This window comes from Leucopleurus acutus (genome assembly GCF_964270905.1).
Source record: "Leucopleurus acutus genome assembly, chromosome: 3".
Lineage (NCBI taxonomy): Eukaryota > Metazoa > Chordata > Mammalia > Artiodactyla > Delphinidae > Leucopleurus > Leucopleurus acutus.
Genome location: NC_139145.1, coordinates 5,750,309 through 5,777,533, shown reverse-complemented (window position 1 = coordinate 5,777,533; position 27,225 = coordinate 5,750,309). Strand labels below are relative to the sequence as shown.

The 27,225-nt window shown below is 56.8% G+C and overlaps 3 protein-coding genes across 4 annotated transcripts; all 3 read right to left on the bottom strand.

Annotated features, from left to right (window-relative positions):
* Positions 1 to 115: 115 nt before the first annotated feature.
* On the bottom strand, positions 116 to 8,002 carry MCOLN1 (mucolipin TRP cation channel 1). Of its 2 annotated transcripts, none has more exons than XM_082835317.1 (14): positions 7,897 to 8,002; positions 6,232 to 6,437; positions 5,524 to 5,691; positions 5,272 to 5,437; positions 4,545 to 4,653; positions 4,200 to 4,296; positions 3,882 to 3,981; positions 3,590 to 3,696; positions 3,336 to 3,485; positions 3,089 to 3,190; positions 2,539 to 2,661; positions 1,945 to 2,160; positions 370 to 512; positions 116 to 277 (listed from the first exon to the last, which is right to left on the bottom strand). In XM_082835317.1, the coding sequence occupies exons 1-14, from the start codon at positions 7,925 to 7,927 to the stop codon at positions 241 to 243; spliced, it is 1,755 nt and encodes a 584-aa protein (XP_082691443.1). In that variant the 5' UTR covers positions 7,928 to 8,002; the 3' UTR covers positions 116 to 240. The 2 variants fall into 2 exon arrangements, with proteins under 2 accessions (XP_082691443.1, XP_082691444.1); XM_082835318.1 differs by having other exon boundaries at positions 382 to 512.
* Positions 8,003 to 9,668: 1,666 nt separating this feature from the next.
* On the bottom strand, positions 9,669 to 13,950 carry ZNF358 (zinc finger protein 358; the record flags this gene model as incomplete). Its single annotated transcript, XM_082836504.1, has 3 exons — positions 9,669 to 11,472; positions 11,719 to 11,824; positions 13,525 to 13,950. 3 exons carry the CDS (start codon positions 13,948 to 13,950, stop codon positions 9,740 to 9,742), a joined length of 2,265 nt encoding a protein of 754 aa, XP_082692630.1. The 3' UTR covers positions 9,669 to 9,739.
* Positions 13,951 to 19,835: 5,885 nt separating this feature from the next.
* SAXO5 (stabilizer of axonemal microtubules 5) lies at positions 19,836 to 24,244 on the bottom strand (the record flags this gene model as incomplete). Its single annotated transcript, XM_082836503.1, is given in 10 exon segments — positions 19,836 to 20,063; positions 20,569 to 20,654; positions 21,247 to 21,448; positions 21,794 to 21,903; positions 21,985 to 22,097; positions 22,361 to 22,461; positions 22,554 to 22,640; positions 22,973 to 23,028; positions 23,662 to 24,193; positions 24,197 to 24,244. Coding segments are annotated over 10 exon segments (1,551 nt in total). The 5' UTR covers positions 24,233 to 24,244.
* Positions 24,245 to 27,225: the final 2,981 nt, after the last annotated feature.

Sequence of the window (27,225 nt, the reverse complement as noted above, 5' to 3'; positions counted from 1 at the left end):
GGACCGGAGACCAGTTGGCGCAGGGAATACCCCTCCCGCTAGAAATGAGAGCAAGTTAATTTTCCCGTTTATTTACCACCCACTCTAACCCTCCCTGTCCCACTCCAATGTCCGACCCGACTAGCCCAGGCCCTCACAGGGCGCGACAAGGAGCCGGTCCTTAAAAAGCGAAGGTTAAAATAAATAAGCATGGGTCTCCGCAGTCCGGGGGCTAATGTCCTATGACGGTCCGGGTCCGAGTCAATTCACCAGCAACGAATGCTCCTCCGAAGCGTCCCTGGAGGAGGGTCGGTGTCAGCGGAGGCGGAAGGCATCAGTTCCCTCAGGCCCGCTTCCCTTCCCCCCAGCCAATCCCAAACCCAAGCCAACCCGGCCTCCAACCTGCCGCAGCAGCAGAGGAGGCTGCAGGCGGAGCCGCTCCCACGGCGGAATTTGCCGGAGGTGGGGCTGTCTTGGCACTGCGCGATGTAGGCCTGGAGCTCGCTCTCCTCTCCGCCCGCCCCGCCCGGATGCTGGGGAGAGATGCCCGGCGGCCCGGCATGAAAGTGGCCTCCGACTTCCGAGGCCCTTGAGATGCGCCCTCCCCTACCCCTCCTCCCCCCTTCTCTCCAGTCATCTGGATCTTCTCACCGGTCCTTGTGGACCAACCAGGCTCCCACCTCTGGGCCTCTGCACCGTGCTGTGCCCTCCACCTGCTGTTCCTCGTGGTTTGCTTCACCCGGAGACATTCCCTGACCACTGAATGTGTGCACACCCTGAATCTTGGTCAGTTGGTGCCCTCCGCTGTGGCTCCAGCGCCTCGAGCCGTGCCTGACCCAATCTGGGTGCTTGACAACCACCCACTTGTGGGGGCGGCGAGCGGGCGGGGTGCAAACATCTGCATTCCCAGCAGCAGTGAATGTTCTGGCTTTTAGCCTTGTCTTCATCTCCCCCAACCTCACAGGGCCAGTATCTCCTCTCCAAGTCCTTTCTGGCTCTAGGTCTTTGCTTTGGCTGTTCCTTCTCCCTGGTGCTCTCTCTTGGGCTCCTGTCTCATCGATCCAGAACTTCCTGAGATGATGGAAAGGTGTGATATCTATGCTGTCCAAATCTGGTAGCTACTAGTCACATTGGCTTTTGGGCGCTTGTTCTGTGGATGGTGTAAGTGAGGAACTGCATTTGGAATTGTATTTCATTTTCATACTAGAGACTACTATTGGACAGCACATTCTAGAAACTTCCCTGGACTCAGCCCGATACGAGTCTAAAGCAGGGGCCTCTCTGTAACCTGCCATTCTTCCTTTACACCTCTCATCAGTTGGCTGTTATACTCCCGTTTGTGCATCGTTCATCCTGCCCATCAGTCTCGGACCGACCATGTACGTTTCCTCAGATGCCTGGCACCCAGCACCAGGCTTGGCACACAGTAGGCTGTCACACGTATTTGCTAAAAGATCCTGTCTACCTGCCACGCCCATGTTCTGCTCTGACCCTCGCAGCCTGCAGGACAACCACCCTTCCCCAGATCCACAGGACAGAGGGGTTGGGAGCGGGGCTTCCGGAATGAGACAGTCGTAGGTTGAGCTGGGTTCCACCACGTGCTTGGTAGCTGACCTTGGGCGAGTCACTGAAATTCTATGGCTTAGTTTCCCTGTCAGTGAAAGCAGACGCAGGAACCCTACCTGGCCCGAGCCCCACACCTTGATAAAACTGAGAGTGTGGCAGCTGTGACTGGGACAGTATGGGTCCCTCCTGGGCCCCCCAATTCGGAGCCACCCTCTCCTCTGGCCTTGTAGCGTCTCCCACATTCTCTCCCTGGGTCCTCCTCTGCGCACCCCGCCGTGGCCAACCACGAGGGACTCAGAGCCCGAGTCTGGGGCCGTGCATGGACGCATGCATGCACGGCCCCACGGGGAGGCAGGGGGACGCCAGGCCAGCGAGGGGGCGGGTGGGCCGGCAGCTGACCTTGATGGTGTCGTAGGCGCCGGTGATGAGCGCGATGAAGAGGCTGAGCACCATGTAGATGAACAGGCTGATGAAGGAGTACAGGTAGAGCTGGGAGAACAGCCAGACCAGGCTGCTGCGGCCCTGCTGCGCCTGCATCGCCGCGAACGTCACGAACATGTCATCCCCGTTGATGAGCGAGAAAAGGCACTCGGACACCATGGACAGCGAGCGGAACTGCCGGCGGGCAGGGGGGTCAGGGGTCAGAGGGAGTTGTGGGCACGGCTGGGGGCCGGGGTTGGGGGCTTTGTGGGGTCAGAGGGGACAGCGTACAGAGTACCAGTAGTCACGATAGAGCCACTTGGGGGGGGGGGTCACTGAATAATGACAACGTCATACAGTCAAGGCTAGGGTCACCGGGGATCAGAGGGGATGGTGGGTAGGACTGCTGCAAACTTGCTGGTAAGGAACCGGGGGTCAAGGTGGGTCATTCAGTGTCACCAAGTCAACAATAGATAGACCAGGAGTCAGGGGGCTTGGGAAGTAAGATGGGGAGCCAGGGATCCCTCATCTGTGGGTCACAAGCGCCACCCACAGGTCCCGGCCAGCCCCTACCTTCACATGGTAGGGTCCCAACACAATCCAGCCGCAGAAGCAATAGCCCAGGTAGATGACGGCCACACAGCAGCAGAAGCGCATGACGCTGGGCAGGGCCACCCGCAGCGTGGCAATAAGGATCTGCGGAGGGGTGGGGGTTGGGGTCGGGGGAGGGTGGGGGTGTGTGTCAGCAATGGGGGCGGGACCACAAGCCAGGTGGGCCGTGAGCCTGCAGATGGGGTGAAGCCTGCCCAAGGGCATGATGGGGTGACCACAGAAACTGGGATGACCATCGACAAGGCAGGGTGGTGCTGAGTAGGCCCAAGGGCACCCCCTGGCTGGACTCAGCTCGGGGGAGGAGTATGAAAGAGCAGGCTCATGTAACCCCTGCCCAGGTGGAATGACAGGTGTGCCTGGTGTGGGCAGGTATGGGGAAGAGGCTCCTGGCGGGTCATCTGCAGGGGCTGGTGATGGCAATACGTGTACGAATTTATCTGGGGGTGGGGGTGGCAATTAAAGGGCACGTGGCCGCCCCTGGGAGGGCCCCGCCTGCACGTCGGAGGCTTACGTTGTACTTGTGGAAGAAGGTCAGGTAGCGGATGACACCGACCCAGACGAGCAGCGTCGAGGTGCCCAGGAGGATGCTGCAGACGTCATAGCTTGCCAGGTTCTAGGGGCAGAAGCAGTGTCAACCCCATCCAGCCTGGCCCTTCCCTGGGGATGGGGCCCCGGGCAGGCATCAGCAGGGGTGGGAGAGGGGTCCAGAGTCTGGAAGGAGACCCCGGGGCTCGGGGGCAGGGCGTGGCAGGACCCACCTTGGCTTCGATGCCAATCTTCATGATGGTGCCTGAGATGGTGAGCACGTCGCTGGTGACCAGCAGGATGTACCAGCCGTTGACAAATTCCAGCCGCTCCCACAGGCTGATGACCTGTCCCCGCTGCCGCCACATGAACCTGACAAACTCCTGCAGGGGGAGGTGGGCGGGGTGAGGGCCGGTCCGGACGTGGGCGGCCTGCCACCCGGGCCTTGACGGTCCCAGAGCTGGGGAAGGCTGGGGGCGGCTCTCACGCTCTGCAGCAGGAAGCCTCGCAGCAGCGAGCGGGCGCACAGCAGGAAGGAGAAGGCACAAGTCAGGATCACGACCACGTCAAAGAGGAGCCGGAAGCTGTTGTCTCCTGTGCGGAGGGGCCGAAGGCAGGGCCAGGAGTGAGGCGGCTTCAGGGCGGGTTTGGGTTGGTCGTCAGGCTCATGGGTTTCTCTGGGTAAGTCAGGAGTTTGGTCCCTGCTGGTCTGGGGCTTGGGGAATTCCTGGGCAGGTTGGGGCCCCTGGTCAGCGCTAGTCAGGGGCTTGGGGGCTCACCGTGGCCGAAGACGCTGGGGTGCTTACACTCCTGGATGTGGGCCTGGGTCTCCAGGCTGATGGGGATACGCCCACTGTGTGCCTTATTGTCGAATGTGATCTGCAGGGGCGTGGCGGGACGGGACAGAGTAAACCTCAGCAGACCTAGGCCCCCAGAGGCGCAGGACGGATGGTCTCTCCAGCCCCAGCCTCCCCCATCACCCCCACGCTGCCCTTGGCCGAGGGTCCCCAGCTCCAGGACTCAGCAGTCCCCTGCCCACCATGCCACCCCATCCCTGGCCGGTCCGTCGCCCCACCCCCCAGGCGTCGCGGGCTCACCAGGATGCTGAAGGTGTAGCAGTCTGGGATTTCATTGTTGATCAGGCTCTGGAGGTTGATGGTCTTCAGCTGGAAGTGGATGGTGACGTTGATCAGCCTGGGGGGGTGGGGTGAGGCTTGGGTGAGGGTGGGGGGGCTCTGCCCATCCCTCCTGCCCCGGAGCGCCAGCACTCCTGCCCCACGCTGACCCTGCAGCTGGCAGAGGAAGTGCTCACCTGGCCGCATCGGCATGGCCCGCCCCTGCCCCCGCCTGTGGGGAAGCGGCTGCCCCGCCCACCACCCCCACCCCTGAAGATGCCTGGAGCCCTGCCTCCCCCCTCCTCGGCCCCCTTGATGGGGCAGTACTTGTGGAATTTGAGCGTGAGGTTCTTGTAACTGGTGCTGCCATCCAAGAGGGAGAGCTCATCACTGGGGGGCACAGGGGGTCTCTCGGGAGGGTCCACCCGGATACAGTCTGAAGACAGGGAGTCAGGGAAGGGACACTGGGGACAGGGGAGGCACAGGCAGGTCTCCCCAGAGTCCCCGACAGACCCCTCCCCTGCTTTCCTTCCCCCTTCATACTTCGACATCTGTCATTTGTTCCTGCTGTTTCCCCCTAGGGTCAGGCCTGGTCTGTCTGTCTCACTCCCTACACAGACCCTAGTGCCTGGCGCTCAGTGGGCCCCCAAATGTTTAGGGAATGAATGATAGTGAAACATAACACTCAGCTCTTCCCACGTGCCAAGCATTCTGCTAATCATCAAATTATTAACGATCGTGACCACCCCATCTCGCGGATGGGCAGGATGCAAAGTGGATTTTAAAGATTTTTTTTTTTTTGATGTGGACCATTTTTAAAGTCTTTATTCAATTTGTTACAACATTGCTTCTATGTTTGTTGTTTGGTGTTTTTTTTCCCGGCTGCCAGGCATGTGGGATCTTAGCTCCCTCACCAGGGACTGAAACTGCACCCCCTGCATTGGAAGGCAAAGTCTTAGTCACTGGGCCGCCGGGGAAGTCCCTAAAGTGGGATTTTTTTTTTTTTTTTTTTTTTTTTAAATCCCGACAGCTGAGCCCTGCCCGGCCCACTCACCAGTGATGACCATGGGGTCGATGTCAAAGGTGTCATTGGCTGGGTCCACGTGGCCCCGGTGGTAGTAGCACTGGCAGAGGGCCAGGGCCGAGCCATTGGCCCAGGGCCCGCCCCCGCCCCGCACGTAAGCATACCGACCCAGGGACACGTCGGGGAGCATCAGGTACTGTGGGCAAAGGAGGGGAGGGTCAGTGAGCCCCGCCCGTTCTCCCGGGCGGGCCCACCTGCCCACCTGCTCCTGGTCGCCCACACCTGGTCCACGGCGTGGAAGATGGCCTGGTACAGCTGCTCCCGGGTGTAGGCCGCAAACGTGTCATCCGCCCCGTCCGAGTAGCCCAGCAGGAAGAGGTGCCGGAAGGCGATGGTGTTCTCCTCCCGGAATGTCACCACCAGCTGGTTGCTGAGCCCAAACAGGATGAGCTGGCGGGAGGGATGGGGAGGATTGGTACTACCGGCATGGGGTCTCCCACGGCGCATGAGCGGAGGCAGAGTAAAGAGAAGGCCCACCCCATGAGGGCATGACCACCCTACGTCCCCAAGGCGCAGCGCAGAGTGGCCACTCATAGGACTCGTGGCAACACTAATGTTCATGAAATGTTTACCGGATGAATGTTCGAGGGTAAGCACAGCATCACACTGCCAGGGTCCGAGTGCCACCTTCCAAGGCTCAGCTGCTATGTGACTTTGGACAAGTCCCTTAACCTCTCTGAGCCTCAGCTACCCTATCTATAGAAAGGGGCAAGAGCAGTGACTAGGACCTCAGAGGGCATTTATGAAGCTTAAAGGAGCTGCTCCCGTGCAGATCCGAGAGGGCTTCCTGACGGATTAGTGCCACTGTCACTATCATGATATGGGGCTGTGGGGTCAGGACTAAGCTCTGACTCCAAGGTTCTCCTTCGAGGAAAACAGCAACCGCAGGTGGCATTCTGTGGGGTGGGGTGGGGGCCCTGAAGGTCTCACCTGCACTGTGACCACCAGGATCTTCACCACCTGCAGCATGAGCTTAAAGGGCTTGCGGCCCTTGGCCCGAAATTTATCACAGGGGCTCATGAAGAAGTACTTGAGACGACGGCGGAGATCCTCCTCTTCTGGAGGGGTGGAAGGGGCTGGGGAAGGCCCCACCTGGGTCCCATACCCAGGTTTGGGTGTCAGGAGGCGCTCAGTCTCTGTGGGATGGGAGAGGGCAGTGGGGACCAGGCCTAGGCAGGTTCACCTGCCAATAGGGGAGGCAGGTCCCAAGCTCCAGCCAAGAAAGAACTCTGAGAGATCTAAGGAAAACCAGAAAATCCGTAACATTTTAGGGATCTATGCAGCAGTGCTGGCTCAGCGGTTTCAAGTCACTCCAAAGGGCCTGAGTTGATTCCTGCCCCTGCTCCAGGGCACTCGGCTTCCCTGAGCCTCAGCTACCTCATCTGCAAAATGGGGCAATAAAATCTCTCACCAAGAAGCTAAGGATTTGACACTTACAAAGCATTCGGTGTCTGAGTCTCAATAATTCCTCAATGAATAGAGCCTATTCTACTTTTTTGGCTTGTTTTTGGGTTTTTTTGGCTGTGCCGTGTGGCATGTGGGATCTTAGTTCCCCGACCAGGGATTGAACCGAGCCACAACAGTGAAAGCGCTGAGTCCTAACCACTGGACCCCCAGGGAACTCCGAATAGAGGCTACTCTAAGGACCACTTATTCCTTTCAATCCTGACCAGTCCAAGATGAAAGCCCAAGTTTTCAGCAATGGCTCGGGTCATAGCTGGTCACAGCAGCCCTGAACTGTTCCTGACACAACCCACCATCCCCACTGGGAGAACCCCGATTCCTTCCAGGGTCTGGCTGGCCTCCTGCCTGGCATGGCCACCAGGATGAAACGTAGGCACTGTCAGAACCTGTCTGGCAGGGAGGGCCAGCCCCTGGTCCCTTTGGAGCTCAGATGCTATCGTGGTTCTTTACAAGATAGCTGGATGGGAAGCCAGAAGGGAGGCTGCCTCCCTGGCTGGGATCACAGCTAATTCATCCCAGACTCTACCAGCCAGGACATCTTTCAGGTGTCTGCAGCTAGCTTAAGAAGGGAAGATCAACACAAAGGGCATTCCTCCATGCTGCCCTGTGAAAGGCGACTGAGCTTCCTTGTGTTTGGAGAGCTGAAATTGAGTTAGGCGCCTGCGCTTAAGGTGGCAACCCCGCCCCCAGCACTCCTGCCTAAGTTTAGAGAAGCTGAACATTTGCCTCCTGGTTTGTGGAAGGAAAGCCTGGGAATCTGACGTGCGGGTTGCAGAAGCTGGGGCCCGCTGTCGGAGTTCCAGCAAAGCTGAACAATCCGAATCTAGGCTCAGAATGCAAATCCTGAGACCCTCGCCGCCTGAGTCGGAAAAGCTGGCGATCCACCAGCTGCCTGAATTGAGGTACTCAGAGCAGAGCCTGGGTTCAGGAAGGGCGGTCGGAGAAGCTGATGACCACCCGCCGCCCAGGTTCTAGGAGCCGTCTGCCCATATCTACGCCAAGGGGACGCTGAGAGGTCAGCATCAGAGTTGAGGAAAGGGAAACCGGGAGCTCCGCCGCCCCAGGTTGGAGACGCCGCCCGCCCGTCCGCCGCACGCGTCCTGGGACTTGCGGGGCCGCCCGCGCCCTCACCTGAGCCGCGCGGGCCTACGGGCACTGCCATGCCGGGGAGGGGAGCGCCGAACGCCGGCGGGCGCGGCGGTGCAACCGGCGTCTAAACACCCGCTGCTGTCACTGCGGCCTCGCTCCCTCGCGGTGTAGCTTCAAACCCTCCCGCGTCAGCTGACTCGAGCCCCAGTCACGTGACCAGCGCGGCCCTGGAGGCAGGTGACGGGATCCGGTCCCTCCCCCTGCGCCACGACGACCCCTGCCCGAGCAGCACGCATGCGTGCCTCAGCTGGCGACTTGCCCTTAGGCGGTCCCAAGGTCCTAGCGCCGACGGGCGCAAATGTGCTGGGAGATGGGCTGGCTGCTGGTTCCGTCCTGGCTCCGTCATGCCCCCGTCCAGTGCTAACCTCTTGACTTCCATGTCCAGTGTTTGACCCCTTTCCCTCCGCGGTGTCGGATGATGATCCTATCTCAAGGCTGCCCCGCTCCATCCTCCCAGAAACTCTGCGTTACTCTCAACCCCCCCCTCATCCGAACTGTCCTGAAATCCTACTTCATTTCCTAATTACATCGCAAATAGGACCACTTTTCCCCACTCCTATGGCTATAAACCCATAGTCCCCCAAGATTCCCTATGGCCTGGACCACTGCAACAACCTCCCTGATCTTGGGCTCGCATTCCGGATCCCCTCCATTCCACTCGCCATCCAGCAGCCAGAAGCATCTTCAAAAAATAATTCGTATCAGTCAGAACCTGTTGGTAGCTTCCCATTTCCCTGGGATGACAAGCAAACTCCCCTCTTCAGTCTACCAGGGCCTTCTGTTCTGGCCCCACCTAACTCCTCCCCTAGCTCATCTCTCAACGGCCCCAGGGCCTTTGCACAATCTTGCCCTAGAGCATAAAGGTTAAGAACTTAGGCTCTGGAGGGCAGACAATTTGGGTTTAAATCTGGGCGCTCCCAACCACCACCTCTGGGTCTTCCAAAAAGTCCCTTGAACTCCATGTGCCTCAGCGTCCTCATTTGCAAAATGGGAATATTCATAGTTACCTGCCTCATGGAGCTGCCGAGAGAATTAAATGAGAAAATGCTAGAGCATAGCACAAGCCTGGGCAAACAGTACTGATGATTAAATTAGAGGTTATTGGGATTATAAAGTCCTTCCTTGGGAAGGCTGTCTGCCATCTAAATCAGAAGTCTTGTTATGCTTCTTGTTGAATGTAACATACTCTGTAATTACTTTTTAAATGTTTCTAAACTTGGTCTCTGAGCTGTGTGAGGGCCAAGGCCATACTTATCTTGTTCCCTGCTGAGACCCAAGCAATCAACAGATGTTTGTTGGATGCATAAATGAGTGCCCTCCTTTGTCCCGTGGTGTACCTGCAATGTGGGCTTTGAAGGGCAAGGGGTAAGTTAGGAGAGCAGACGGGGCAGGGCCACCCACATGGTTTCATACCAGCCTCCACCATCAGCCTACTAGACAGTCAACATGCCAGAAATCCCACCATTCCTGGGAAAGCCAACTCCAAAAGGAAGGGAGTTAGATCACCCACAGGATAAGTCTGCCCCTGACTGGGGTGGCCAGGTCTGGGGGAGCAGGGAGTGGCAACTGCTGGGATGGACCAGTGTGAGCCCTTGTGGGGGAAGCTAGGAAGCCTGGAGGGTATTGGGGGAGGAGCCAGGACATTGACGTTCTATTTGTATGTTTGGCTCCGGCCATACCCTCCCATCTCCAGAAGAAGAGGCTGTGCATCAGAGGAAAAACAGCAACAGGAGAACCACAACACAGAGCCAGGAGGCAGTGGGAGGATTTTACTAACTGCACAACACACAACTTTCCCAGGCCCCTGTGGGTGCCAGCATGCCCTTCAGCCATCAGGCCCCAGCAGCGCCCCTTGCTCCTGCACCCACTCGGGGCTCTCGCCGGTAGGGAGGACTGCGCCGACAGTGTCATGGGTGGGAGAGCCGGGGTCAGGGTGGGACTCAGAGCTGGGGTCAGGGCTGGGCACGGGATCCGGGTCAGGTCTGGGACCAGATCTGTGATCGGGGCTGGCCACAAGGTCGGAATTGGCATTGTGCCCAGGCTCAGGGTCAGAAGATTTGACAGAATCAGGGGTGGGCGTAGATCCAGAGCCAGGGATGGGTTTGGGGCTGGGATTGGGGGGGGAGCCCAGCGCAGAGCCAGGGTCAGGGTCAAGGCCAGAGCTGGGGCCGGGGCTGAGGCCCAGGCCTGAACCCAGCACAGAGACAGCATCAGGACCCAGAAGGGAGACCTGCCCCGGCCTCAACATCGAAGCGGGGCTGAGACCCAAACCGGCGGCGGCCGCAGCAGCTGCAGCGGCCGCGCCCTCATGCACTCGCTTGTGCTTGGTGAGGCTGGAGGCTTGGCCGAAGGCCTTGCCGCAGAGCTGGCAGCGGTAGGGGCGCTCGCCCGAATGCACGTGCAGGTGCTGCAGCAGCGCCGAACTCTGCCCAAAGGCCTTGGAGCAGTGGGGGCAGGCATAGGGCCGCTCGCCGGTGTGGATGCGCAGGTGATGCTGCAGGTTGGAACTCTGGCCGAAGGCCTTGCCGCAGTGGGGACAGCGGTAGGGGCGCTCGGCCGTGTGTGTGCGCTGGTGCTGCAGCAGCGCGGAGCTCTGGCCAAAGGCCTTGCCGCACTGCGGGCACGGGTACGGCCGCTCACCCGTGTGCGTGCGCAGGTGCTTCAGCAGCGCCGAGCCCTGCCCAAAGCCCTTGGCGCACACCGGGCACTTGTGCGGCCGCGGGCCGCCGTGCGTGCGCAGGTGCTGCGCCAGCAGCGAACCGTGCCCGAAGGCTTTGCCGCACACAGGGCAGTGGTGCGGCTTCTCGCCGCTGTGGCTGCTGCGGTGCTTGAGCAGCGTGGAGCGCCAGCCAAAGGCCTTGCCGCACGCCGCGCACTGGTAGGGCCGCGCGCCCGTGTGGATGCCGCGGTGCTGGGCCAGCGTGGCGCCGTGGCTGAACGACTTGCCGCAGTCGGGGCAGCGGTAAGGCTTCTCGCCGCTGTGGGTGCGGCGGTGCTGGCTCAGACCCGAGCTGCGGCGGAAGGCTCGCCCGCAATCCGGGCAGGAGAAGGGCCGGGGCGGGCTGGCAGGTGCAGGGAGCACCGCGGGGCCGGCGGCCAGGACCTCGGGGGTGGCAGTGAGGTCGGACGAGAGGGGGTCCAGGTCTGGGGTGGCAGCGGGACTGAGGGTGTCGCTGTTAGGGTCGAGAACCAGGGGGACGGGGCCGATGACGTCTGGGTCGTCAAAACTTGAAGACATGGGGTCGAGATCTTGGGGATCCGAGTCACGGATCCCCGAGATGGAGCTCGGAGCTTCCACATCGGGATCCAGATCCTCGGAGACAGGCTCCAGCTCTTCATAGCTGGGGTCCACATCTTCAGAGACAGTGTTGAGGTCTTCCGGCTCAGGCTCTGGGTTTTCAGAAACTGGGTCCAGCTCTTCACTCTTGGGGTCTAGGTCTTCTGAGTCGGAGTCAAGCTCTTCATAATTGGGCCTCGGGCCTTTGTGGCCTGGGTTCCTGACTAGGACCGAACGCCGCATCCCGGGTGTGGAAGTGCTGGCTGCTTCCGGGGCAGGCTCTACGGGGTGAGGGCAGAAGGTGAGTGGAGGTAGGTTCTGGGGAACCGGGGGGGTCTCTTTTGGAGCCTGAGCAGGGAAGGGAGAGGGGGCCAGACCGTGCCCCAGATCCCACGCCGGGGCACACACACGGATCATTCTCTTGTCTTGTACTGCAGGGAGATTTTGCACTCGCCCCCGCCAGGGCAGGGAGAAGAGGGACCCTGGTGGGACATGGGGAGGGGGGGACTCCCTTCTCAGCCCCACACCTGGATAGAAGTCGTGGGACCCAGCACTAGAGGTCTCCAATACCCAGCTCCATGGCTCTGCCCCTCTCTCCATCCTGGGCTCCTCCTCTGGTGGGCAGCTTGGGTCCTGTGGAGGAGAGAGAGTCTAGATACCTATCCCCTTGACCATGGCCCCTTCATGGGGAAGAGGGGGGGTGTCTGGGTTCTCGTGCTTTCTGCTAAGTACATGGCCTGAATTCCAGTCCCATAGTTGGGGGTGGCATGTTTGGGGGTTCCTAGTAGGGAGGGCGACCCCTGGCTCACCTCCTAGAGAAGAAGCATCCTGACCTCTGAAGCCTCTATCTGGGGGAAAAGTGGGGCGGGGGCAAACAACAACTGGTACTCCTCACTGGGGGAGTGCAGAAAGACCCCTGGCTTGCTTCCTGGGGAAGAGACAACGTGAATTCCAAACCTTACAATTCTGGGGTAGGACTGAGTCCAAACACCTGTATTCTCTCTTAGATAGAAGATCCTGAATGCAGATTTCTAAAGCTAGAGTGAGTGCGGGGATATAATATGTGGGACCCCTGGAGGGAGCAGGGAGACCCATGGATCCATCAGCCAGGAGGGTAGGGACAGGTGTCGGTGTACCTGTTTGCCCAAGTAGATAGAAGATCCTGAATTCTAACCCCTAGCTGGGGTGGGCAAAATAATACCTGGGGCTCCTCTTGGGTTACTGGAGGGACCCTGGGCCATCTCCTAGGAAGGGGAGATTCCTGAGTGACTGACCCCACGATCGACGTACGGGAATGGGCGTCAGGAACTCTGGTCCCCTCCTGGAAGGAAGATGCTGAATTCTAGCTCCATGGCTAGAGGTAGGGAGGGGGGCAGAGAAACAAGCTGGGATCCCTTCAGGGGAGCAGGAGGAAATCAGGATTACCTGAAGGGGAGGTGATGCCCACCACATGGCTAGGCCTCGGGGAGAAAACAACAAATAGATCTATTCCTGGGAGACAGGGGAGGACCTTTGGCTCTCCTTCTGGGGAGGGGGACCTCCCGAGCCACAAACCCAGAGCTGGGAGTGGGTACGCAAACAGAGAGGGCTGAGTTCCTAGTTCACCTCCTTAAATTCCACGACAGAGGGTCCGGGGACAGTGCTGAGTCCCCTCCTGGATTCCCAGGGGGCAGGGGGACCCTAAGATTCGCCCCTGAATTCCCATCTCTGAGCTGCACGCTGGGAGGAGAAATAACTGGGATCCTTCTCTGAGTTCCTACGGGGCAGGTGGAACCCTGGATCACCTCCTGGGGAAGGGGCTTCCAGAACTCTGGACCCCAAGACTGGAGAGTGAGGGGAACAATAACTGGGGTCCTGGGGGAGGGAGGGAACCCCTGGATGCCCCTCTTGAAGATGGGCTTCCTGAACTCCCTACCCCAGGCTGAAGGGTGAGGAGAACAATACCTGGGGCCACTTCTGGGTTCCTGGGGTGGGGGGTCTGGAGCGCCTCCAGGGGAGGCGGGCGTCCTGGACTCCCGTCCCCACCCCAAGTGAGGGGTTCTCCCCCCACCCCCATACCTCCCGATTGACGGCGCCCAGCTCGGGCCGGGCCCTCCCCCGGGGCCGCAGCGGCGGAACCGGCGCGCTAGGCCCGCGGGTCGCGCGGCCCCCTCCCATCGCGCCGGCGTCTCTGCTCTCCCGGGCCGGGGCTGGCGGCGCGCGAGGCGAGGGAAGGGGGTGGACAGAGGTCGCCCAGGGCCGCGCCCCGCGCCGGGGCCCCCTGCCCGCCCGCCCCCCTCACCCCCGCCCCATCGCGGCCGCCGCCCGCCCGACCAGCTCACGGGGACACTCACCCGGCGCCCCTCGCCCCAGCCCGGCCCGCCGCGCCCGCCGGCGCCCCCGGGGCCCGCAGGAAGCCCCCCGCCCGCCAGCCCCGCCGGCGGCCCCCTCGGCCCTGCGGCCCCGCCAAGCGCTCCCAGGGAGCGAGAGGGGCCGGCCGAGGGCCGCAGCGGGAGCTGCTGGGACTTGTAGTTCGCCCGCGTCCGCCTCGGCCGTCGCCATCGCTGCCCCCGCCTCCCCCCGGGCCAGCCTTTGTCCCGGCCCGGCCACCCGGCCGCGCGGCCGCGCCTTTGTCTGCGCCGCGCCCCGCCCGCGCTGTCCCCGCCGCGGCCTCTCCTCTTCTGCGTCTCTCTCAGCCGCTCTCGATCCCTCTCCGCCTCTTCCTCTCTCTCTGTTCCTTCTCTGTCGCTCTGTCCCTCTATTTCTATGTCTCTCTCCATTTCAATCTCTTTGCCTCTCTTGCCCTCACTTTTTCTGCCTCTGTCCCTCTGTGTCTCTATGCTCTTCTCTCTCCCTGTCTCTGCCTCCTGCCCAGGTCTCTGACTCTCTCTGGTTTCAAGAAACACCGAACATTCTCTCTCTGTCTTGCAGACTGGCCACGCACATCAGCATAGTCAAGACGCTGAGAATTTACAAACTTGTGTATCTTTGCTCAGTCCAGCATTTCCCTCTAAGACTCCTCCTCCAAGGAAAAGAGTTGGGGATACTGAGTGTTTCCTCCTTCTCCTCCCTGGTCACGCACCGCTGTCACTGGTGGACTCCCCGTGCCTGATGCTCCCTCTGAAGCCTAGACCAGATCTGGGAAGCACTCTGGGCAGACTTTACCTGGAGACACAGATCCCTGTGAGGAGGGAGTGAAATACAGCCCCGGCAGCTGGCAGCTGGGCCGTGAGATGTTCTTCCCTGAACATAAACAACGATCCCAGAATATAAACAATGATCACACAAGGCCGCTCTGTGACCGCGCCTGAGCCGAGATAGACACAAGGACACTCTGCAACCACAAAAATGAATACACACCCCCTCCTCTCCCCCCCGCAACTAACTCAGATGACCGCCGCTTCTTCCCAATGACGGCCGCATGTCCATCCTCCCACTTCTGAGATAAGAATCACCAAAATACCCAGTCCCAGTCGCCGATCTGCTCCCTGCTTGCTGACAGCACCAGGCTAGAGCTGCTTCTACTCTCCTCTTCTTAAAATTACCCAGCACAAGCCTGAATCCTAAAAGATGCCCTCCTGTCCCCCAACTCTTCTGGAGATGCCCCATGGTTCCCCGCTATGGGATCTTCCTTGCTGCGCAAGCTAAAAAAATTTTTTTTGACTACAGGCGTGTTTCTGATGGTCTTTGATGAATTTGGACAACACCTACCCTTGCGTGCAAATCAGGCCTCCAGGAGACTTCGCTCTTCCTTCCAGAACCTTCTAGATCTGGGCTGAACTTGTGGCCTGAGACCTGCTTTCCAGCTCTCTGTGGAGAAGCCAGCAGCAGATCTGAGAGACTTGAAACTGCAATTGGATTATGTCGCTTGTTCTTCATCCTACTGGATGATCCCATTACAAATAATACTTGTAATGACAGCTGTCATTTCAGTCTGCCCAGTATGTCTCTCAGCACCTCGCTTTCCCTTTGTGGAGCCCCCTCCACTACTCCAGATGGACCCGTGTCTAACCCGTGCCCCCCCAGTACCATGCAATCTAAACTTACCAACCCAAGAACCCCACCCCCCCGGCCACAATGAGGTCTGGGACGAAGTCATGAGGTTGGAGAATCTCTTTCTTCCTTTGGGATCATGAGCTGTTTATTGGCGTCCTTCTGCCTGCACCCACCTTCCTCAGTTGTCTGGAAGAACAGTCTGCAGACTGAAGCCAATCTATACCAGGATGTAGAGGTGAGAGACAGAGAGACAGCTCTAGCTATATTGGTTGAGCTCTTGGACATAGCCATACCTGAAGCTGGAAAGCCCACAGTCTTTCCAGCCAACAAGTTTCCTGGGTATTTGAGCTAGTTTAGTGGGTTTCTGTCTCTTGCAGTCATGACAGTCTTGACTAATTTAGACATGATTTCCAGAAAAGGGAAGGGTATTGAAGGAAATAACTTAAAATGTGAAATTGGCTGAACAAAGGTGAAGTAGAGGGCCGGGGCCACTTTGACATGTATATTCATTATAAAGTGAATAGGCCTTCAAGACTTGTGCAGTGCACAACCTCCCCAGATATATGTGGCAGCCCTGTAGAAGGGCCTTGCTCAGGAAACCAGAAATCTGTTATGTTGAAGAAAAATGGCCGATTAAATCGTTGCCCGTTTTATCTTCGCACTCTGTGTGTCACCTGAGACTGCGGCTCGAGCGGCTTTGGAGGAAAATATCAGGATGTTGGAACATGTGGGAGCTTTCATGAAGTCTTCGGCAAGGTCTTATGAGATAGACACAAGCTACCTCTATGTGCTCCTTTTTTTATACATTTATTTATATTTATTTATTTGGCTACACTGGGTCTTTACTGCTGCACATGGGCAGTACTCTGTCACGGTGCATGGGCTTCTCATTGCGGTGGCTTCTCTTGTTGCAGAGCACGAGCTCTAGGTGTGTAGGCTTCAGTAGTTGTGGCTTGCGGGCTCTAGAGCACAGGCTCAGTAGTTGTGGCGCACGGGCTTAGTTGCTCCGCGGCACGTGGGATCTTCCCGGACCAGGGATCGAACCCGTGTCCCCTGCACTGGCAGGCGGATTCTTAACCACTGCACCACCAGGGAAGTCCCTATGAGCACCTTCTTAAAGCAGAGTCTAGCACCTGCTCAATTTTGTGAGATTGCTACGGCTGAGTTCTCTGCCCCAATCTAAAAGAGGAAGTTAGTACTGAGATGGGGAGATAACATTGGGATTATCAGAGATCCGGTGGGCTCTTAATGCCTCAGCCTTTCAAGCATGGAACACTGAACACTGCCTGTCTATTAGGCACAATTAACCTCATTGGGAAGAGCCTATTGGCTGAGTCTTTCTGCCCTCTAGATTGTAACCTGGGGCAAGATAGATGCTGTGGGGCTGGGCAGGCACAGGTTTGTTGCTAGGAGACAGGATCCAGCAAGATTGGGCTCCAGACTCCAAGATCCTGGTGAGATTTGGAGAACCAAATCACCCAGGCATCCAATCACAGCATTCCATCCCTCTGGGCACAGTGATTGGTTCACAGCTGGACATGTGACTCAAATGGGCCAGTCAGAGGGTTGTTAAATTCTAACGTGAGGAGTTGAGGGGAAGACCTCCACCCCTTCCTTTGGGGCTTTAATCATTAGGATTTGCGTTTTGTTTTGCATTGTTTTTGCTTTTGTTTTTTGCCACTGCTTGGACTGAGAGGCGACAAGGGAGAGAGCATGCCTGATGAGGAATTAGCAGGCTTGATGTTAGACCTAATTACAGACTTTCTTGTTTCTAAGTCAATAAAATCCCTTTCTGCTTGAGCAGATACAGCTGGGTTTCTGACACTTGCAACAAAAATACCCAAGACATTAACAAAATTTAGGCACTGTATATTGAGCTGCAGCGAAGTGCGAGGCCCTGTTTTAAGAATGGTATATGCGGGCTTCCCTGTTGGTGTAGTGGTTAAGAATCCGCCTGCCAGTGCAGGGGACACGGGTTCGAGCCCTGGTCCAGGAAGATCCCACATGCCGCGGAACAACTAAGCCCATGCGCCACAACTACTGAGCCTGTGCTCTAGAGCCCGCGAGCCACAACTACTGAAGCCCACGTGCCTAGAGCCCGTGCTCCACAAGAGAAGCCACCGCAATGAGAAGCCTGCACACTGCAATGAAGAGTAGCCCCCGCTCGTTGCAACCAGAGAAAGCCTGCACGCAGCAACGAAGACCCAACGCAGCCAAAATAAAATAAATAAATAAATCTATATATATATATAAAAGAATGGTACACGCACATTTTATTTACTCCTTGTAACCACCCCATGAAGGAGGAACTGTTGCCATCCCCATTTTACAGATGAGGAAAGTGAGGGTCAGAGCATGAAATCATTTGCCTAGGGACAGAAAAAGACAAGCCTGCTGCTTAGCAATGATTACCATTGACAAAATGTTTTCCTTTAAAATTTAATCTGTTTTCCCATGTTCAATACTATTTTACTCATCTTATTTCATAAGTCTTTTTAGTTTTTGTAGTTCATATGAAATGCCTTTTCTGGGGGGTAAGTGGGATATAGGAGGGATAGACATAAATCCATAGAATACATCCAGAATCATCATAATGTAGTGTCTTTCTGTACTGAAGACATCTTGAGTAAAGTTTCTGTTTTTTCCTGGCAACTCATCCCGGGGCTGGTCAGTTCCATTGTTAGAAAATGCTTCAAGTTGTGCTGAAATCTGCTTCCTTGTAACTCCTATCCATTATTTCTCATCTGATGTCTCGGTTGTTTAAACCATTCCTAGAACCAGGCAGGAGTACACATAATCCTGCAACTGGAGCTACATGGAATCAAAGCAAGCTTTCTGAGCTTCCTGGCAGGCAAGGCAAAAAGGGAAAGCTTTTTGTACATGTAGTCCGGTCAACAAGCAGACCAGCTTTACCAGGAGAGCCTAATTTTATCCTAGGAATCATTGTAGGATGGGTTTATTGCAGTGGTTCTCAACCAGGGGCGACTTTTTCCCCCAAGGGACATTTGGCAATGTCTGGAGACAATTTTGGTTGTCACAACTGGGCGGGGGAGAAGGAATGTGCTACTGGCATGGAGTGGGTAGAGTTCAGGGATGATGCCAAGCACCCTACAATGCACAAGACAGCCTCCAACCGCAAAGAATGGTCCTATCCAGAATGTCAATAGTGCCGAGATTGAGAAAGCTTGTTTTATCATGAGGTAATTCAGACGAGTGTCATCTACATCATTAGTGGAAGCAAGCAGAAGAGGTGTTCTGCCTCTAGCAGACCCTCTCATGGTCGACATGGATACCATGACTGCAGCCGAAAGGTCCATCTTGTCCCCGTGGGACCCCAAACTGGACTCCTCTCCTTCCTGTGGAAGTGACAAGCTGGTCTCACAGGATTGCTGCCCACGGGGAAAGGTCTCCTGGCCAGGCTTGAGGTTGGCTCTTAGTGGCCCATTGGATTGGGGGCCCTGGTCTTTAAAGGTCTGTCTACAGGGTCAGGGAACCGTGTTCATTCCCTGAAACCGGATTCTCAACAGCCTGCAGAGGCAGGGCCCAGGCACGGCCACCAAGGCCCATCTTATCGTCCCAGACAGATCTGGCTTCTTGGTGGTGATTCATCAGACCCCAAGACTTTCAAGGTGGGGTGCTGTCCAAGGTACTAGTCCTTGACATACTTGATGTCCTTGACATACTTACCAGCTTCAAGTCTCCACCCCATACTCCTCCTTTCCACCCTTTTCATCCTGTCTCTGGCTGAACACCTACCCCCTTGGGCCTGATCACATGCTGATGACTTTTGTTGATGTGCCCCTGGACCCAGCTGTGATCTGGGCGCCAGCTGCCCAGCCAGCCAGTGCACCAACCATTCAGCTTCCAGCCTCTGCTCACAATAGGGGACATTGCTGGGCCATTCTCAGCTTGTCCACCCTTTCATGCCCCCTCTGAGCCTCACCCAGTCTCTCAATGATTGAGCTCCATTCTACACCCTCCTTACCTTCATCCTCGGAAAGGAAGCTCTCCCTTCTTGACCCCCAGCCACGCACACTAACCAGTGTGTACATTTCTCATTTACAACAATCTAATGAGAGAGAGCTATTGTTTATCTCCATTTTACAGATGAGCAAAGAGAGGCTCAGAGGGGTCAAATGACTTGCCCAGGACTACTTTCCAGGACATGGAGGAGTCAGGATTTGCACTCTGTCCATTCAGCCCCAGGAGCCTACATTCTCAACCTCTCACCACGCTGCCTCCGTTCAACACTGTAACTCCATCCTCCCACACCATTCAGAACTTTTGGCAGCGAGAATTCCCTAGCGGTCCAGTGGTTAAGACTCGGTGCTTTCACTGACACGGACCTGGGTTCAATCCCTGGCTGAGGAAGTAAGATCCCACAAGCCCTGTGGCACAGCCAAAAAAAAAAAAAAAAAAAAGAATAAAAGAAAGAAAGAAAGAACTTGTGGTATCACCTGAACACCTTACAAGCGTCAGACCACCAAGCTTTTGCACAAATTGAGATGGCCTCCCTGCCCAGAGTGGGATGACATCCAGGGTCTGCGGAAATTCAGGGCTTCTCCATGGAGTCATTCTCTCCCGTACGTTCTCTCAACAGCCCCACAGGCACCCTATCCTCTTTCATGGCTGACTGATGGAAAGTGGTGGGATGTTGCCAAAGTGGTGTTTATTGCTGGCTGTGGCATGGGTAGGTAGGGGTCTGGGGGGCCCGAGGGTCCACCTTCCCAGCCCTACAGCCCCACTGGCGAGGGGAGCCCAGGGGCACATGACTCTCCTGGAGGTCGTCCCATCTCAGCACTCCTGGGCCCTGGTACTTGAAAGCAAACTCATCCTTGTTTAGGGTTGAGAAGAAGCGCTGTCTACCCAGCGGGGGCTCCGAGTGGCTATACTTGCACTGTGGAGCCAGGGTGGGGAGCCCGGCAGGGCAGCCTGGAGGATGGCTGGCTCACCCTGGCCACCCTGTAGTTCCCGCACCACCTTGGGAACATCAAAGAGTGGGGAACGGCTGATGATTGCATCCTGGGGAGGTGGGCAAAAGGGAACCCCAGGTTGGGCTGACCCAGGAGCTGGATGAGAAGCTGGAGAGAAAGCAGGTGGGCCCCTGGAATGCCCCCAGGGCTGGGTTGACCGTAGGTGACTCTGAGCTAACCCCTGGCTTGGAGTATAACTGTGGCTGGTGATACGAAGCTGACCCTGACATGACCCTGGGGCTGAGCTAGAGATGACCTGGGACTGGGATGACATTAAGATGACCCTGAGCCTGGGGTGACCCTAGAGTGACCCTGAGCAGACTTGACAGGAACTCTGAGTCTGAGTTGATGCTATAATTTTCCTGAGATAACTCTACACTGATTTCGGGGGTTACCTGGTTAGAGAGATACCCCTTCCCCCTCCCTCACCCACGGTAGCATCTCCTCAGTCATGGAGGCTGGAGCTATTCTGTGTGGCGTCAGCAGCTTCTGGTTCATGGTTAAAAAATCTGTTCCTGGAGATTTGGGAGGGGTGGCTGAGCTGAGGGGCTGAGGGGGGAAAGGCAGGGCCCAGGGGGAAGGGACATGGGAGACTAAGGATGGGGTAAGGGTTCAAGGGCGACGCCTGGGCTAGTGCTGAAGTTGTCAGGGGAGGAGGATGGATTATGAGGCGGGGAGGATGGGGCAGCCAGGATAGGGCTGAGGGCGCCAGGGGCGGGGCAAGGGTAGACTAGCTAGGGTCGGGGGCTGGGGGGAGGAGTGGGCAGGAAGAATAGGCTAGCTGGTCATGGGGCGGAGCCAGAGTGTCCCAGAAGAGGAGGGGTAAGAGTCAGGAGAGGGCGGATATGGAGAGGGGCGGGGCCAGACCAGAGGGGCGGAGTCATGCAGCGGTGGGGCCATGACGGGGTGTGGGTGGGGGCGTTGGGAGTCACGATCACGAAGGAGTGGGGTTGTTCAGGGTCAGAGTTGGTAATCTTGGCTCATGGGGTGGGATCTAGCCCTTCAGGAGGCGGAGCCAGACTCGGGCAGGGGGCGGGGTGGGATTGGCCGGGGGCGGGACCACAGCTGTGTCAAGGGCGGGGCTTCCGAGGTGGGTCCCGCGCTCATCGCCTGTGCCCTGGGGCAGGTTGCTCTGCAGCAAGCGGAGGTTGAGCGCTTTCGGCGGCTTCTGCATCCCAGGGGGTAAATAGTCTGTGCCCATGGAGGTCTGGAAGAACTGTCCGAGCAGCGACGGCTCCCCTAGGGTTATGTGACTCTGCAATTTCTCATGAGGCATGTGGCGGCTGGGTGGCTTGGTCGCGGGCAGCGGCTGTAGGACCACATGGCATCTGGGAAGCTCCCGGTGTCAGGGATGTCCCATGGCCAGGACGGAGGGCAGAAGTGGGTGCTGTGAGACCTTGGACGGCTCACACTCTCTCTGGGTCCCACGTGATGGCGCTGGGAGTTGGTACTGTTATCTCAATTTACAGGCAGAGCCACTGAGGTTTGGAGGGTTAAGCGACTCACCCTACTTCACACAAACAGATCCAGGAGATGCCCGCACGCATGTCAAGTTCCCTCCCACCTCAGGGCCTTTGCACTTGCTATTATTCACTCTGCTTGGGAAGCCCTTTTCCCTGACGAGCCCTGCTGCCTTCTTCCCCTTCCTGCTGACCTGGCCGTGGAAGAAGTGCGTGGAGGTGATGAGCCTGCCCGGACCAGGGCACCCATTTCCTTCCAGGATGTGCGACTCCGGAGTCAGGTCGTGGTGAAGAACAAAAGGCTCTGCCAGTGGCAGAGTAGGTCCTGAGCAGCTCTGAGAGGCTGCTGTGGGAGTGAGGGGCGGGGCAGGCGGCAGGCTCTCACCTGGCTCCCGGGCATAGAAGTGTTCACCCTTGGTGGTCCTGTCGTGGAAGAGGCCATCTCCAGGTCGAACATTCACACAGTGGATGTGGGCTGAGGCCTGGGCCTTGTCATACCTGCAGATAAGGAGGTGGGAGAAGGAGGACCCATCTGATCTGGGCCCATGCAACTCCCAGGAAAAAGGAGAGAGGGACAGGCTTTCTAATGGCCGAGCTGTGGGGTGCTAATCGTGGGAAGTGTGGCATAATAGTGGGTCTTGCCTGTGGGTGATGGAGAATTCAAAGGCACAGCATTGGCCCTAGAGCCTTAGGTGACACATCCCACATGTCGTTGAGAGCCGTTTGCCCCATCTTAGTAGTAGGCCATGGTCCCTTTGTACCTGTCTGGGGGCAGAACCTGGGGCCTGTAGGCTTGTTTCTGCTCTGCACACATGGGCCCATAGCCAATCTTGAAGTCTCCCAGTTCTATGCTGGAGGAGGCCTGTGGGAGGACAGGGGTGGGAAAGGCAAGACCACTCAGCGCCCACCTCTGCTCCCCCCACCGCCAGCAGCACCAGCCCAGCCTCAATTTACCCTCTTACACGTCAAGGCAAGTGGGCCTGGAAGGGCCTGGAACTGTCTCTGGTAGGAGGTGCTGTCATCCTGTCTCCTGTGCTCCCACTCCCAAAATAATAAAAAATAATGAGAACAAGGGTGTTCCTTGGTGGCCTAGTGGTTAGGATTCTGGGCTTTCACTGCTGTGACCCGGGTTCAATCCCTGGTCGGGGAACTGAGATCCCGCAAGCCGCGCGGTGTGGCCAATAATAATAATAATGACAACAAGAATAACTACCAAGTTTTGAGCCCAGTACCTAGGTTAAGTGCTTTGCACCTCATTTGGGGGGCCGATATTATTCCCCCCCCACCTGAAGCCTCCTTGAAGCTCGGAGAGGTCAAATAACCTGCCAGAAATAATAGAAATTCAGAACCAGGTGGAGTCAAATCCAACTGACAATCCGTAAACCCAGCTTGGAGGGTCTCTGACTAGTGATGTCTACCAGAAGGTCCTCTGTATCACAGAACTGGAAAATCATATGCATGACAGCGACCCTTTGTTGAGCGCTCAGTATTTGACAGGCATATTCTGCACTCGGGGCCCTTTCGGCTTCACCAATAACTATAAAGTGGGGCCCTGTTGTTGCACCCACTTTGCAGGTGAGTGAACTGAGGCTGGGAGAGATCGACTTGCTCAGAGTCACACAACTACTAAGGTCGCAGGGCTGGGGTGGTGGTGGGGGACACTTAGCAGATTTGTCTGACCCCAAACCAGCTTTCATGACTTCGGGCCACCGCACAGCACCCTGGAGAGATTCGGGAGACATGCCTATTGTGTGGATGCGGAAACTGAGGCTTAAGGAGCTTCCAGTGTGTCTCAGCCTCTGCACTATTGACATTTGGGGCTGGATAATTCTTTACTGTGGAAAGCTCTCCTGTGCGTGGTAGGATGTTTAGCAGCATCCCTGGCCTCCAGCCGCTCCCTGATGGTACCGCCTTCTCCCTCCACCCCCATGCCCAGTCGTGAAGACCAAAATATGATCCCCAGGCATTGCCAAATGTCCGCCGGGCTGGGCACAGAATCCCCGCTCGCCATGAGAACGATTGTGTTGGGTAAATTGCCTAGGGTGCCCGGGCGCGCGCTCACCGAAGAGGCAGGAGGGCTCGCGGAGCTTCGGGCAAATGTCATGGAGCGAGAAGAACTCCTGGTGCGCGCTGGGCGGGATGGGCAGCTTGGCTCGGTCGCGGGACGGCACCGAGTCGCGGTCGAAGATGAGGCGCGCGCCGCGGATCTGCTCGCTGGCGCGCTCCGGAAGCGCCGGCCTGCCGCAGTGGGCGCGCGCGGGGGAGAGGCCGGTGCGGGCGCGGGAGTCCGCGTGCGCGTGCAGGTTGCTGGCCTGCATGGCGAGCGTGCGCTCCCGTGCCAGTTCCCGCTCCCGCTCCCTTGACAGCAGCGGTGACGCGGGCGCATACGCGCAGTGCGTCTCCGACAGGAGCTCCTGGCCGGCCCAGCGCGCGTCCTGTTGGAAGAGGGACGCGCGGGGCGGCGGCTGGCACAGCGGCCCACGGGTAACGTTCCGGTAGGCGGGAAAGTCCCGGTGCGACGCGGACTGCTTGGCGTCCACGTGCAGCCGCGGGTCGGGCCCCAGCGCAAAGTGCGAGGCCTTGAGGAATTCCACTCAGGACATTGGGCACGGCAGGAGGGCTCCCGCGGCCATCGCGGGACGCAGCGCCACCTGTGAGGGCGCGGAGAAGGGACTGAGCAGGTGCCCGCGGGGTCAATGCTGCCTTTTACTCCTTTCTCTGTGCCAGGCACTGGATATCATAAGAAACAGGTGTAGGGGATTCCCTGGTGGTCTAGTGGTTAGGACTCCGGGCTTTCACTGTGGGGCTCGGGTTCAATCCCTGGTCAGGAAACTGAGATCTCGCAAGCCGGTTGGCACGGCCAAAAAAAGAAAAAAAAGAAACAGGTGTAGCCCCTCTGCCTGCCCCCAGGGAAAGTAGAGCTATAAGTCATCACTCATACGGCACTTATAGTGTGCCAGGCATGGTTCTAGGCCCCCAGAGGGGGTCCATCATTAACAGACCAAGAGCCTTGCTTTTGTGGAGATGGTAATGGGGCCCAGAGGAGACAAACAATAATGTATAAATGTAATCACATAACTTGCAGAGTCAGTTACAAGCTGATAAGTGCTGTGGGGAAAAAAGTCACACAGGGTAGAAGGATGGGGTTTCGGGTGGAAGGGTTGTAGTTTTAAATAGTCAGGGAAGGCATCACTGAGATGATAGTTGAGCAAAGACCTGGAAAGAGGGGCAGCAGGGCATTTGGGTATCTGGGGGTAAGAGCATTCTGGTCAGAAGAAACAGCAGGTGCAAAGGCCCTGAGGCTGGTGCAGAGAAATGGGAAGAGCTGTAGAATTAACCACTGCATTTGACAGTTTGCTGCCAGAACCCACTCTCCTCACTCTCAGTCAGCTGTCGAGGCCATGGCTCTCCGCTCCTTCATGTCTGGGAACCCACTTCCGTCTCTCTGCCCAACCCTGGCCACTGTCCCATCTCTGCCACACACCCCCTCACTGGTTTTCCTGCCCTCTGCAGTTGTCCCAGGTCCTGACTATTCTTTCTGTCCTCAAGCTGTTTGAGGTTTACACACCTTCTACTCATTTCTCTGGGCTTTTAGCTCCGGGCTCCCAGCACCCCACTTAGCCGACAGCGACTTTCTGGTCTTTGCTCAGAGCTGAGGTGTTTCCCTCACTCTCCTCTCTGCACCTTAGAGACCAGACCCTTGGATGCCACCAGCACCCCTGGCTTAGCCTCTTCTCGTGTGGGAGGCCCTCCTGGATCACTTCAGCCCACAGCTATTTGCTCATGTCAATCTCTTTAGAAAACACATATCAAAGGTTTTAACGTGGCAACCACTTCAGCGTGGAGGATTTGATGTCAGAGGCCGCTGATGTCCATTATCCCCATTTCCCCAGGTTTTCCTCCTTGTCTGCTATCTAACCCTCTTCTGCACAGGATAGGCCGAACCGTCTGAGTCACTGTACCGCTTAATGCCACTCCAGGGCTCATATACCTGCAATGTAGCCTTAGAGACATCTGTGCTCTCCACCTCCAGCCCCAAGACCACCAGGAACACACAGGTATTTGAACACATAGGGCTTGTTACCTATTGCAGCGGGGAGGGCGTACGCTATGGACCTATCAGACTTGGGCTTGTCTTAGGTGCTTCCTGGGAGGTTTCGGTAAGCGGGGCTTTGCTCTGTGTTGGATTCTTTTACCGGTTGGAAATTTGACTTCCTTTTTTTGAGATGTTCCGACAAATAAAAATAATATATAAAAACATCAGGACAGGGAAGGGGGGGCGGGGAGATGGGAAGTTGATGCTTAATGGGGACAGAGGTTCAGTTTGGGAAGATGAGAGCGTTCTGGAGATGGATGGTGGGGACGGCTGCACGACAGTGTGAATGTAATCAGTGCCACTGAGCAATTAAAGATGTTTAAAATGGTCCATTTTATGTATATTGTACCACAATACAAAAAAATTTTTTAAAGGAGAAAGCAATTTCTTAAAAAAAAAGAAACAACTAACAAACAGATGAAATAAAAATGTAAGGCTGGTGAACCTGTCCCAGTTCATGGTGCCCTAAATCACCTACTGAATGGGATCTTCCCTTCCTCCCTCCCTCCCTCCCTCCCTCCCACCCTCCCTCTCCTCTCCCTTCTTTCCTCCCTCCCTCCCTCCCTTCCTTCCTCCCTCCCTCCTTTCCTTCCTTCCTCTCTCTCTCTCTCTTTCTTTCTTCTTTCCTTTCCATATAGTTGACATAACACTGTGTGAGTTTAAGGTATACAACATACCGATTTTTGATACATTTCTATTGCAACATGGTTGCTACTGTAGCCTTAGCCAACACCTCTATGGTGTCACATAACTATCACTTCTTTCTAGTGTCTGCAACAATTAACATCTGGTCTCTTGGCGGGTTTAATGTTTATAATACAGTCCTCTGGTCTGTCGTCCCTGTACTTTGAATTTGAGCTCCAGGACTTATGTACTCAGTGGGTTCCTTTTCACTAAATTCAAGCAAAGTGTTGTTTTGTCCACTGGGTCGAGGTCCCATTACCTGCTCCCTAGCCCAGGGCTCTGCTGAGGGCTTTGGCCCAGCCAGGTTGATGCAAATATACATTTTCCCTGCCTACTGGGAAAAGGAGGACCCAGGAGTTTGTAGATCCTGGATGCTGTCAGGAAGCAAGGGGGAGAGGTAACACCCTTACAGAGAAACAATAATTTGGATCACAAAGTCTAAGGAATGAAGTAAGATTAAAGCAGCGATTGGCAAAGACACAGAAGTCATTTAGATTAGCCAGGAAATGTCTGGTTGCTGTTGTGAGTTGGACAACGTTCATGTTTTGTCTGTGTTCAGACACCATGATGGAGTGGGCTTGTTTTGTCTTGTTCAACCACGGTTACAGAGTGGCCTTGTCCAATGTGGGCGTTCTGTGAAATGCTGTGATCGCCAGGCCAGGCCCTAGCAACCACAAGGCCAGCTGTGAATGCCAGGCCGGTTCCTGTCTCTTTCCCAAAGGTCAAGCTCAGCCCTAACCCGATGGTGGCAGACACTGGGAGGGCGGGGCCCTGCCCACAAGACTCACCGCTGTCTCCTTGGTGCCTAGAACGGAGCCTGGTGCACAGCAGGCATCAGAGAAATGC

Bases quoted from the DNA above. Each gene is read 5' to 3' on its own strand.
- MCOLN1 (XM_082835317.1), bottom strand. From the start codon at position 7,927: ATGGCAGTGCCCGTAGGCCCGCGCGGCTCAG. The intron at 5,692-6,231 runs GTGAGACCTTCA...CCCTCCCGCCAG, and splicing joins TCCTGGTGGTCACAGTGCAG to CTCATCCTGTTTGGGCTCAG. The intron at 2,161-2,538 runs GTAGGGGCTGGC...GCCCGCCGGCAG, and splicing joins TGGGACCCTACCATGTGAAG to TTCCGCTCGCTGTCCATGGT.